Raw genomic sequence first — 13,737 nt, 5'->3', positions numbered from 1 at the left:
CCATATGAATTTTGTTGTTATTTTTTCTAGGTCATTAAAATAGTTTCTTGGGAGTCTGATTGGTATAGCACTAAATAAATAGATTAGTTTGGGGAGTATTGTCATCTTTATTATATTCGCTCGGCCTATCCAAGAGCACTGAATGTCTTTCCAATTATTTAAATCTGATTTTATTTTTGTGGCAAGTGTTTTGTAATTTTTCTCATATAATTCCTGACTTTTCTTTGGTAGATGGATTCCCAAATATTTTATACTCTCAACATTTGTTTGGAATGGAATTTCTCTTTGTATCTCTTGCTGTTGCATTTTGTTAGTGATATATAAAAATGCCGAGGATTTATGTGGATTTATTTTGTATCCTGCCACTTTGCTGAAATTTTGAATTATTTCTAGTAGCTTTTTAGCAGAGTCTTTGGGGTTCTCTAAGTATACCATCATGTCATCTGCAAAAAGTGATAGTTTAATTTCCTCATTTCCTACTCTAATTCCTTGAATCTCTTTCTCGGCTCTTATTGCCGAGGCTAGCGTTTCTAGTACTATATTGAATAGTAATGGTGATAGTGGGCAACCTTGTTTCACTCCTGATCTTACTGGGAAAGGTTGCAGTTTATTTCTATTGCATATTATGCTTACTGACGGTCTTAAATATATACTCCTGATTATTCTAAGGAATAATCCATTTATTCCTATACTCTCAAGAGTTTTTAGTAGGAATGGATGTTGGATTTTGTCAAATGCTTTTTCTGCATCTATTGAGATGATCATATGGTTCTTATTAATTTGATTATTAATATGGTCAATTATATTAATAGTTTTCCTAATATTAAACCAGCCCTGCATTCCTGGAATAAATCCTACTTGATCATAGTGTATTATCTTGGAGATGATTTTCTGAAGTCTTTTTGCTAATATCTTATTTAAGATTTTAGCATCAATATTCATTAAGGAGATTGGTCTATAATTTTCTTTCTCAGTTTTCGATCTACCTGGTTTAGGTATCAGTACCATGTCTGTGTCATAAAAGGAGTTTGGTAGGACTCCTTCATCCCCTATTTTTTCAAATAATTTATATAACATTGGGGCTAATTGTTCTTTAAATGTTTGGTAGAATTCACATGTGAATCCATCTGGCCCTGGGGATTTTTTCCTGGGGAGTTGATTAATAGCTTGTTCTATTTCTTTTTCTGAAATGGGACTATTTAAGCAATTTATCTCCTCCTCTGTTAATCTAGGGAGCCTATATTTTTGGAGAAAGTCATCCATTTCACTTAAGTTATCAAATTTATTGGCATAAAGTTGGGCAAAGTAACTCCTTATTATTTCTCTAATTTCCTCTTCATTGGTGGAAAGATCCCCCTTTTCATTTGTAAGACTATCAATTTGATTTTCCTCTTTCTTTTTTTTGATCAAATTTACCAAAGGTTTATCTATTTTATTGGCTTTTTCATAAAACCAACTCTTGGTTTTATTTATTAATTCAATAGTTTTTTTACTTTCAATTTTATTGATTTCTCCTTTTAATTTTTGTATTTCGAGTTTAATTTTTGGTTGGGGGTCTGGCAAGAATATTGCCAACAATGACTAAGAAAAAAACACCTCCTCTTCCTTTGTTGTCCCCATCTCCTGCACTCTGTGATTTTCTTTCAGGTTTACTAGACTTTTGTTGTCCATAAATGTGTATAGATTACATGTACTGATGATGAGTGGAATCATCTTTGCAAAAGGTTTTGGGGTTTTTTTGTGTGTGTTTTGACTGCAAGGTGAGATCCTTGTCCAGTGTGGTAAGCAGAGCAGGGTTGGGCAAAGCAGACAATTTTGGGGTCACCTTTTCTAGCCCCTTCTTCACATCAGGAGGTAAGAAGATTTCCAAATCCCATTGCTGCTTCAGTTCAGTGAAAAGAATACCTAAAGGTCTTACCTATGTGGGTATAGGGTTGTGCCTATAACTCCCAGTTTGTCTACAGCTGCTACTTTTTACTTGCCTCTTTGAGGTAGGTAAAAATGGTAAAATGGTGTGGGTCATGTCTTTTGATTTACACATACACTGCAGTGAAGTAGAGTTGGGTGAAGTTGCCAGCCTCACTCATTTTTCCACTTTGACATTGGAGTGTCAAAACAGGTCAATATGATTGGGGATGGCTGGGGATGCAGTGGATGATCTTGGCAACTTCAATCTCTAAACAAGCTTTAAGCACTTTATAGCACCTGTTTCATCTGCCAATGGAATACATTGTTCTCAACAGCTCTTTCTACCGAGTGAAGTCTTCATATGCTTGGGGTAGATACTTCCCTAACTCACTAAAGGGTTTGAGATTCCTCAATTACCCTCAAACTGGTTTAGCCCATCACCTGAAAAAGTTTACTGGTGTGTGGCTGCTAAGCATGCTGCTGCTTTCTGGAGCCACAGGTGAGAGCTGGCTGATACAGGTGGATAGACACAAAAGTGGAAAGCAATTCTCACACCGAGGTACTAGTCTTCTCTGAACATACCCTACAACCCTCGTCTTTGTCAGGAAATATTTGTATTGCCTTCTAAGGAAAAGAAGCAGTGTTAGCGGTGCTCCCACAAGTCATGATGTATAGGGATGGAGTGACTTAGGTTTTGTGGCTGATTTTAGAGCAAAGATTCATTTTGTTGTACTGAGGTTCCAGTTCTCCAGTTAGGCTCCATGTTCCACATGCTTGTTCCAACTATGTGCTGTGGCCAAACAACAGAGAGTTGAACATGACTGAAAAATAACTGAATGTCCTTAGTGAAGCTATCAGGAGGGTGCTCCTGTACCTGAAACCCTTTCCACAACACATAATATGTTGTCATTACACGAGCTCATATCTAGTCCCAAATACTTTTTTTAAAATCTTGTTTCATAGAAGAAAGGATTAATTTCAATTACACTATGATAGTCAAAAAATAATAAGTACTCTATATTGTTGTGTAATCATTTTTAGTCACGTCCAACTCATTGTGATTACATTTGGAGTTTTCTTGGCAAAATTACTATAGTGGCTTGCCATTTCCTTCTCTAGCTTATTTTATAGATAAAGGAAACTGAGGAAACAGAGTGAAGTGACTTGCCCAGGTTAGACAGCTTAATAAGCTTATGAGGCCAGAATTGAACAAAGGAAGGTGAGTCTTCTTGACTCCAGTTTCTGTACTCTATCCATAGTGCCACCTAACTGCCCAAGTATTCTATATAAACATGATACATCTGTATACTTCATGTTTATATATATATATATATTCCACAATTTAAAAGATACATATTCTTTGCTGCTTAACTATTCCAGGCATAAAAGAAACACACATGATCAACATTTATGTTTAAAGACAAAAAGAAGGAATATTTCCATAATGTTGTAAATGTCTGTATGTCAGAAAGATCAATTATTTATAGATTTTCCTGTTAAAATGAAAGACAGCTTCTTTTTTGCATTACTATATAGGTGCAAACTTCTTTCTTGTTCTAAAAGGTTTGGTGAGCCTCTGCAAATACACTCAGCTGATGAAAAAAGGTTCATTTTATCTATCTGGCAAGAAAGTGTTATAAATGCATTTAAGAACACATTCTCCCCTAAATAAACAAGAGGCAATTTTAATAGTGCTTTATAATTTTGCTCTTTCTGTAATAATGCAATACTGATTTTGTAAGGAAAGTTGAAAATGAAATGATTAAAATGACAACATTAGTGCTCAGTAGCTATTTATCAAATACAGAAGTGAGTACCCTCTTGAGTTCTGTAGGGTTAACCAGATCTGCAGTATAAATTATTCATAGAAGATATTCATTCTGCCAAACAGGTCACCATGCCCAATATTGAAAACTTTTCCTCAGAAGAATAAAATGCCATTATGAATGCTTTTCAAAGGAAGATTTCATTTCCTCACTTCTTTGGAAACTCTTCAGATGTGTTTTTCTTACAATAATGTCAGAATATAGCAACATGTGTTTTCCTTCTTTTCTTCCCATCCAGTTTCATGTGAGCCTTAAAATGATAATGTGATAACAAGCTTTTGATATGTGAAGGGAAATTCATTCTGTATTTAATAAAAGTAGGAAAAGGAAAGTTTTCTAGGAGTAGTAGAAAGGTATAAATGGGCATTTTCCAGTAACTTTCACCATGTAAGTGGCCTCTAAATTTAAAGAAAATATATAAATAACCATTTAAAACTTATACATTTGTTCTCCCCCCCCCCCAAGGCTGGGGTTAAGTGACTTGCCCAGGGTCACACAGCTAGGAAGTGTCTGAGACCAGATTTGAACTTGGTTCCTCCTGAATTCAAGGCTAGTGCTCTATCCACTGCGCCACCTAGCTGCCCCTAAAACTTGTGTATTTGAAAGAAAATCATATGTGAAAATAATCCATGAAACTCAAAATAAAAGCAATATATACTAAACTTGAAAGTACCACTGTCCTCTCCCTTTTCCTCTTTGTCTTCTCAAGCTTTTACATATTTCTTCTATTCCCACTCTGGGGGCAGCTCTTTCCTCTCTTGGACAGATCAGAAACTGGGAATTGTGTAATTGTCAGGAGGTTTTTGTTTATATCAACCCTATTTTTTCCTCAGCAACTTCTTAAGAGATGGAGCAGTAGATAACTGCTCAAGGAGACCGGAGTTCAAATTTGGCCTCAGATATTAGCTCTGGGATGTCGGGCAAGTTACTTACCCTCTCTGTCTGGCTCAGTGTCTTCAGTTATAAAATGGAGATTACAAGTAATCCCATGGTGGTGGTGAGGAGCCAGTGAGAGAATAACTGTAAAATGGTTTACAAATCTTATAATTCTACAGAAATGCCAGCTTTTATTATTGTTTCCAGCTCTGCTGTCTGGGGAAGCAGAACAATTCCAGTCTTCCTTCTGCAGCCTCTCAAACACTGGAAGCTGGAAACACTTTCAAAAACTTTTCAAACACTTTCCCTCTGCAGGAGATCTCATGCTCCTTCCCTTCCTCTGCAGGTCTCCTTAACCATCCTGATAGTCCTTCTCTCCATGCCTAGCTCTGACTCAGAGATGACTCAGATGTAGCTTGTGCTCTGAGGGGCTGTTGCCTCTTTCAGCCTTAGGAGCCATGTTTTTCACAACTCAGTCTAGGACACAGGTACCTAGGACTCGTGAAAGACTTGGGAAGGAAAAAATTATCCCTATCCAGAGAAAGAACTGATGGACTCTGAATGCAGACTGAAGCATACTATTTTCACTTTATTTTTTTTCCTTCTGGTCTGTTTTTTCTTTTATATAATGATTAATATGGAAATATGTTTTATATGACTACACATATATAACCTTTACCAAATTACCATTTTAGGAAGAGAGAAGGGGAGAGAGAGAGAGAAGAGAAAAATTTGGAACTCAAAATGTTGTAAAAAATGATTGCTAAAAATTGACTTTACATATAATTGGAAAAAATAAAATACTATTTAAAAAAGACTGGCAGGGCTTTCATAATCATCATATTAGGACACTGACTCCCATAAAGCCTGATGTTCAACAAGCCCTTCAGATCTTCACATCAACCTTATAGTAATTGCAGGAAAGCATAAACTCTGGTAGGTTGTACTAAGCCGAAAGGGCCACTGTGACTGGCTGAAGACCATCCTAACCAAATACACAGAAGTTTTATCCTTTTGACCATAGGGTCATGAATTTCTTGGTTATAGTAACTTTTGAAACCTTGTTAAGAAGGCATAGATTTGTGAGCGGGGAGGGTAATTCCCTTGGGAATATAAGCAGGAACTAGACGGTGAAGGGTTTTAAATGTCAAGTCAAAGAGTTTGTATTTTATACCAGAGATAATGGGAACCCCTGAAGCTTTTTGGACAGGAAGTACTAGAGTCAAATTTGAGCCACAGAAATATCAATTTGACAGCCATGGAGGGGATGGACTGGAGAAGAAAAGGATCACTATTTAGGGAGACCAATTAGGGAAGAGACCTGGATGTACTTGTACAGAAAGGGAGGGACACAGATGATGAAACTGACAAGGAGACTGAAAAAATTGGTCAGACAGATAGGAAGAGAACCGGGATGGGATGGGGGCAATGCCACAAAAATCCAGAGAAGAGAATATCCAGAAAGAAAAGGGGATGGCCTATGCTGCCAAATAGAAAAAAGTTGTCAAGAAGGATGAGGACCACAACAAAGCCATTGTATTTTTGCACTAAAGAGATCACTGGGGACAGCTGGATGGTGCAGTGGATAGAGCACCAGCCCTAAAGTCAGGAGGACCGGAGTTCAAATCTGACCTCAGACACTTAACATTTCCTAACTGTGTGACTCTGGCAAGTCACTTAGCCCCAATTGCCTCAGGGGAAAAAAAGAGATCACTAGTAACTTTGGGAGAGCAACTTCAGTGGCAAGGTAGGGATGGAACCAAGCTGCAGGAGGTAGAAGGCTGGGGTGGGGGTGAGAAAATGGAGATGAATGTAGACAGCATTTTCTAGGAGTTTAGCTGTGAAAGGGAGGTGGTGACTATATAAGATGACAGCTGGAGGGTCCAGAAGAGGTTTTTAAGGGGGAAGAGGAGACTATAAATGTTTATAGGAATCAGGGAAAGAGCTACTAGTTCAGAGATTAGCAATTCTCTCCAGTTGTTTGCCAAACTTTCTCTTCTCTCAGTTGTAGCATGTGTACCATTTTTACTATTTTCAAAGCAAGCACTGCAAATACTTTATCTCACACAAGATGTGGCAGAAATTTGAGAGATACTTGAACTTGCTTCTCTGAGTTATTCCAGATGTTTCTACAGAGATAGCAGAATGACTGAATTTGAAAGATGCCAGGAGTTGCTCAGTCTTAATAGTATATACCCCTCAACCACTAGTCTCTGCTCCCAGGCCTTCCATGAATGGGAAGCCACAACCTCCTGGGCAATCCATTGTACCTTCAATGAACTCTGTCATTTAGGATGGCCTCCTCCCTGTCAGCCTGGTTTGATCCCTTTCCAAATCCTACTTGTTGTTTCCAGGTCAGGTCTGGGGTATAACAGAATAATCTAATCCCTCTCCCAACTGGCAGCTGGTCAAACACCTTAGCACAACTATTACAATCTCAATAAAGCTTGTTCCAGCCTATATGCCCCCATTTCCTTCTATTAATTTTACACTCATGGGCCTCTGACCATCTTGGCTGCTTTCTTCTGATACTGCCAGTTTACTAATAGTGTCATAAGTGTGACAATGGAAATAGAACAGAATGGTCATCCATGATAGATAGAACAAGACAGGACTGGCACCTCCCAAAACCAGAACATTATGCCTTGATTGACAGAACTGAAGATGTGGTCTGAATTTTTGGCTACTAGAGTAAAATATTCACTGCTGATGAACTTTCACTTCACTGAAATCTCCATTATAATTCAAAGACTACCATTTGGACATGCATTCCCCTACTGCAGTCATGAGATTACTGCATTGAAATTTACACCTAATAAATAAATCTGACCAAGATGGGATTCAGTGTGCTAGTTTATCAAAACCTTCTGATTTCTGACAATGCTGCTCAATGTATTAGCTAGCTGTCTCATGAGGTACTGTACTATTTCTATATTCAAGAGCAGACCATCCATGCTTTCCTCCAAGTTCCTGATGGAAATGAGACTCAGAGTTGCGTGTACACAGATAAAGAAGTGCTCCAAAAGGGACTTTCAGGGAAACGTGGAATTGTTAATAATTACTCTTTGGGTTTAACTACTCAACTACTTCCAAATCAATCTACATATAGTCATTATCTAGCCTACAATTATTAGGAGTACAAAAAGAGCATAACTATCAAATTATATGATAAATTTGGGTAGTTGGACCTATCAGGTAACTGTCAAAAAGGGAAAAGAGGCTAATCTTATAGAACCTAGACTGTGGAAAGCCTGGTTGTTTTTTGGGCCCTATCTCCTCTAGACCAGTGGAATCATTCATGAACTAATACATTCTAGACTTTTGCCAGGTATTGAAATCAACTTCTATGACTAACAACTTGCAGATTCTGAATTCACTCCTCCTTTCTACTTTTAAAAACATTGGGGCATTTGTCCTTTTCCAGTCCTAAAGTATCTCTCCTCCTTTTATAACTGTTTCTTCAGCTTGGAATTCATACCTTCCAGGTGGCTCTTTCAACATCCTACAGTTCTGTATCTGGTAACTTGAACTCATCAAAGGCAATGGGGCACTACCTTCCTAACTTATTTTGAGCATCAATTACCCAAGATCCTTTTCTGCTCTATTTTCTAGTTCAGAGATCATTTTGCTTGTCAGAGATGACACAAATAAAACATCATTCGAGCAATTTGCCCTTTATCTGTGATCTGTTGTCATCCTTCTGTCCACTCTGAATAGTAGTCTGAACCCTTCTTTCAATCTCCTCTTTCTCCAATATAGGCAGCCTTTAAAAAGATCTCTTTTGATTATATTTGGCTCTTATTCCATCCTTAGCACTTGGCTCTTTTTTCACAAGGTCCTGCTGTGCTTCTGCTTCTTCCTCTATCACATGCCCTTACCTCCATCTTCTGTACCTGTCTTTTACAAATCTAAGTTGATTGATGAATTTCCTGTGCATTGATATTGATTTCTTCAGACAACTCCTCCTTTGTCTCTTCATCAGAAGTACTTTTTCTCTGAGTCTTCAGAAATGAATTTTGAGGAAAACTTTCCATTGAGGTTTTTGGTTCATGGGATCTTATGCTCTTACTGAGCTCCTTGGAATCTGTTCTTGAATCTAGATCATACTCTTGAATCAGAGCACATTTAGCTTTCCCTTCTTTTCTTTTTTTTTCTTCAATTTAAAAAATATTTTTATTTAAAGTTGAGTTCTAAATTCCACTCTTCTTTTTCCTCCTCCCCTACCTTCCCCCCAATCAGATATAGGCTAGACATGATGTAAAACATTTACATATTAGTCATTTTGTACAAGGAGACTTGGATAAAGAAAAAAAGGAAAGAAATTGAAAAATTACAAATCTTAGTCTGTATTTAAATGATATCAGTTCCTTCTCTGGAAGCAGATAGTGTGTTTTATCATTAATCCTTTGGGAAGATTCTGAATCATATTGCTGAGAGTAGCTAAGCCATTCAGAATTCATTATAAAACAATACTACTGTTACCATGTTCAATATTTTCCTAGTTCTGTTCACTTTATTATCAGTTCATGTAAATCTTTCCAGGTTTTTCTGAAAGCATTCTTCTTATTTTTAATAGCACAAAAATATTCCATTACAATCATATACCACCACTTGTTTAGCTATTTCCCAACTGATAACACTCCTTTGATTTCTTATTTTTAGCCACCATTAAAAGACTGCTGCAAATATTTTTGTACAAATAGATCATTTCCCCTTTTTTTCGGATATCTTTGGGATGTATATGTTTCAGTGTTATTGCTGGATCAAAAGGTATATCTACTTTTATAGCCCTTTGTACATAGATCCAAAATCATTGGGCCAGTTCACAATATCAACAGGGTATTAGTGTCCCAATTTTCTCACATCCCCTCCGACATCTAAATTTTCCTTTTCTGTCCTATTAGCCAATCTAATAGGTATGAGGTAGTACCTCAGTGTTGATTTAATTTGCATTTCTCTAATCAGTAATTATTTGGAACATTTTTTCATGTGACTACAGATAGCTTTGATTTCTTTGTCTAAGAACTGCCTGTTCATATTCTTTGGCCATTTATCAATTGTTTCCCTTTTCTTTTCTATCAAACATCTAAGACAGGGTAGTCATTTCTCCTAAAGTCTCCTATTAATTTCACCCCAGCAGATAGCTCTGTCCTTGTTGCTAAGTAGTGAAATCAGGATAGGTTTTTCTCTAGTGGTTTTTTCTACCTTTTGAAAGATGATTGTATATTAATAGTGATTACTTACTCTGTTTTGAACAGAATTCTAGTATATGTTTGAATTTAAGACAGTCCTATTATGCCTCCAAGCTGGGCTTTTGAACTTTTTTCCAGACTCATCTATTTACTCTTCCTGTCCAGATCATCTGTAGGACTCACAAAGATGTGACTGATTTCCTTGTTTGTCTCTGTGCTTTTCCTGATCTTTACTCATTTTGGGTTTCTCCCTTCTGGCTCCTCAGATGAATGTATTTACTACATTTGCGATACCCTCCTGACTCACTGTCCCTCTTCTTTTACCTCCTTAGTTTCTTTTGAGAGGAGGCCCCCCCCCCATCCTGGGCTACTATAGTTCATCGTGGCTCATCAACAGGTTTCATCGCACCACAACTCAGCAACAGATGCCTGGGATGTTGACTTTTGTCTACTCTTTGTATGTCTGTGTACAGATATTTGAGACTTCTGGAGTCAGGAAGACTCATCTTTCTGAATTCAAATCCAGCTTCAGATACTTCCTAGCTGTGTGACCTTGGGCAGGTCACTTAATTCTCTTTCAAGTTCCTCGTCTGTCAAATGAGCTGGAGAAGGAAATGGCAAAGCACTCCAGTATCTCTGCCAAGAAAACCCCCAATGGGGGCACAGAGAGCTAGATATCACAGAAATGAATGAACCACCACAAAATTTGAGACTATACATTGCATTGCTGACTCCCTTCTAGGCTTTTGCTTCCTGTTAACAGTGTTTCTGGGCTTCTCTCACCATTCTTTTTCCAACATTGTAGCTACTACTCTCTGTAATATCTGGATAAATGTAGGCAGTTTTCTCCTTCCTCTTCCTTTGCAGGTGCTGCTTACCTCTCAGGTTTCAGCTAGGTGGCAGCACAGTGCATAGAACTTTGGGCTTGAGGTAAGAAACACCTGAATACACATCTTGGCTCAGACATTTACTAGCTGTGGAACCCTGGGGAAGTCTGCCACACTCTGCCTCAATTTTCTCACCTGTAAAATGTGAGGATCAAATGATATAATAGTCACAAAGGACTTTGAGCAGTGCCTGGCATCTAGTAGGCACTTAATAAATGCTGATTTCTTTCCTACTTCCCCAGGATTTGGGCAGGGCTGATAGCAGGCCCCATGGGCTCTCTGGACAGAGTTCTCAGTCCTCTCTCCCAGCCTGGTGGAGGGGAGGGGCAATAGGCAGAAAGAGAAGCCAGTCTTGGTTCTTTGCTGTCTTTTTCTTTCCCACGAGGATTACGGTGTAGGGTTTTCTTTTCTTTCTTTTTTTCTTAATTGTTGAGCTTCTGTATCACTAGCTGTTCTGACTGTTTCTCAGGTGGTGGGAGACGACATTGGATTTGACCAGAACTTTTCCCTCTGCCTTTTTTCGACAGCAAAATCATATTAAGAATAATGCACATTGAGAATATTTTTAATGAAAATATGACAAGGAAACAAGTAGGTAAAGAATTCTATTTTGTAGATTACAAATTTACAATGCAACAACTGAACAAAAAGTTCAGAAAATACAAAATTCCACTGAAGTTTATTGTTGATTAAAATCCCCTTGGGTCAACAGTCCAAACATGGCTTTCAGGGCTGCTCTCCTTGAGGAGACTCCTGTGTACATGGTTAGACCCTACAAAATTATTCCCCAAGAAGGTAACTCAGGATGGCTAGGGCAAGGCATGGAACAGGGAGAAAGCCCATGCTCCCCAAAGTCACTCATTGTGATCAAGAAAGATGCCTTTCTGATGCTGGGATAACAGAAAGAGGTTTCCCCATCTTTGGTGAGAAGTTCCTGAGGTTCCCGTTTGTAGACCCTATTGTTCTACTGGGCAGAACACTGACCTTAAAGAAACAAGACTTGCCTTCAAATCCTGGCTCAAGAGTTTTACTTCCTGTGCGACTAGGGACTTCTCTGAAGCTCTCTAGGTCTCATTTTCTTCATGGGTAAAATCAGGGAATTGACTAGATAGTCTTGGAAATCCTTTCCTACTCCAGCTCTATGACTGCATGGTCCTAAGGCCCAGAATATTGCGATAAAATCCAAGGTTTTTATTTAAGAGAGATTAGCCTAGCAATATACTTAGAAGTGGCTGCAGGGATGAACAATAGAAGGCCCAAGTTCTGAGGGCAATGTTCCCTTCTTGAATGACTAAGCCCAGTGAAGCAGTCTTATATCTGAGCATACTCTTGGGATGAGCTCTATAGGTGGACAGTGAGGAAGATCCAGACTTGAAGGGAATCCCCTGGGTGACAGCTGCATGGTCCTTTTCAGGATTCTAGATGCCTCTATCTGATGCAAAGGTTCTCCTGGCTCTGTTCTCTGGTTGCTCATCTTAGAACACCACTGTCCCCAAGAATTAGAATTGTGGGTGACAAACAGGGTCACGGGAAGTCATATGATAGGATCAACTGAGTGCCATATCATTTCTAATAAAAACCTTTACCCAAAAGTTGGGAAGATGGAAACACAAGCTCAGTGTTTACTTTGGAAGACTCCAAGGGGTCCCTTGGAATGTAACAAGCCCAAGAGGGATCAGCCTTCAGTGTGCTGGGGCAGCTCCTCTTTATAGGCATGAAGAGGATGACCTGCTATCATGACCACTGGCAGGAAAACCAAAGCCAGCAGATCTGAGACTTACTGAAGGAGGGAAGAAGCTGTTTCGTCTGCTTGAGAAATATGGAAAATACCCATAACTGACATTTGCAGACCACTTTAAGGCTGGTAAGTTGCTTTCTTTATAAGATCTCAGAGAGACAAGTAATGAAATAGTTATTCGTCTCGTTTTTACAAGGGAGGAATAGGGTGGTAGAATGGGAAGACCCCATTGTACTTGAAATCATGAAAGGTCTAGTCCTAGTTCTACAAGTTGGGGTGAGGGAATTCCCCCCTCTGAGTCTCAGATGCCTTAGCTGGTAGTGAGGGAACCAAATCTCAAATCCTGATCATTGGATCTTAGGACTTTGGCCACTATAGCATAAAATTCTCTGGCCTGGCAATGTAAACTGCAAAGAATAAAAACTAAGCAAGTAGATAAACTGATTTTTAAAACTACACTTACATTTGGGCTCATCAGTTGTAACAGCCAGAATGAAATCCTGTGGAGTCATGAATAATTGACCTTCACATTCTAAAGAAGCAAATAAACGAAACCGCCTCTCCCGAGAAGTGGCAAACACATCTAGGTCTTCCAAATCTGCTTTACCAGCAGCTACCTGCAAAAGGAAGAGAAACTTAGGTTGTTTTTAGAAAACTTTTTCCCTGAAAAGATCACTGCCTTTACTTGAATTATGCAGGAAAAGGGGGAAAAGTGTGGGAACAAAGAAATCACAACTGTTTGTGGAGACAAATGCTGTCAAAAAGATGGGTAAGAGGTCTGAGAGTATGAAGTGACAAGTGCATCAGCAGTCACATAGCCTGTTACTGGTAGAGACAAAATGGAAACAAAGTTTTAATTCTGCCATTTGTGGAAGGCCCCTAGTTAACATGGGTAATCAGAGATTTCATTTTTGAGTCAGTTTTTGACAGAAGTAGTTCTCTTTTTTGCAGTAAGATCAAAGCCAAGAGCATGCTTTCCTAAAATTTATGAGCACCCACGTCAAAATTTTTCTACCATCATTTTATTGTTATTTTCTTCAGTTAAACACAGGAAACTTTAAAATTATTTTCATAAACAGAAAACTAGAGTAAGAGCTTCTACAGATTCTATCCCAATGCTAGAAAATTAATTTGTTATTTCTCCAAAACTTATTCTATTGAGACAACTTAGGTATATTAGGAAAAAAAGCAAGGGAAGAATGAAAAATCCCGAGTTAAAATCCTTCATTTGTTCATCTCTACAATCAGGAGGACATGGTGAAATTCAAAGGACGTAAAATTCATGAAAGGTCTCTGCAAATCATAAACTT

The 13,737-nt window shown here is 38.4% G+C and overlaps 1 protein-coding gene across 2 annotated transcripts in view; it reads right to left on the bottom strand.

Annotated features, from left to right (window-relative positions):
- MICU3 (mitochondrial calcium uptake family member 3) overlaps positions 1-13,737 on the bottom strand; it is a 96,730-nt gene that overhangs the window by 57,342 nt on the left and 25,651 nt on the right. For both annotated transcript variants that reach the window (XM_074304824.1, XM_074304823.1), the window contains exon 2: positions 12,891-13,044. In XM_074304824.1, the coding sequence (XP_074160925.1) occupies positions 12,891-13,044 (154 nt within the window). The remainder of the gene's footprint in view (positions 1-12,890; positions 13,045-13,737) is intronic.

Source organism: Sminthopsis crassicaudata, chromosome 3 (assembly GCF_048593235.1).
Source record: "Sminthopsis crassicaudata isolate SCR6 chromosome 3, ASM4859323v1, whole genome shotgun sequence".
NCBI classification, from domain to species: Eukaryota; Metazoa; Chordata; class Mammalia; order Dasyuromorphia; family Dasyuridae; genus Sminthopsis; species Sminthopsis crassicaudata.
Note: the sequence above shows the minus strand (reverse complement) of the source record. Positions and strands in the feature narration are given on the sequence as shown.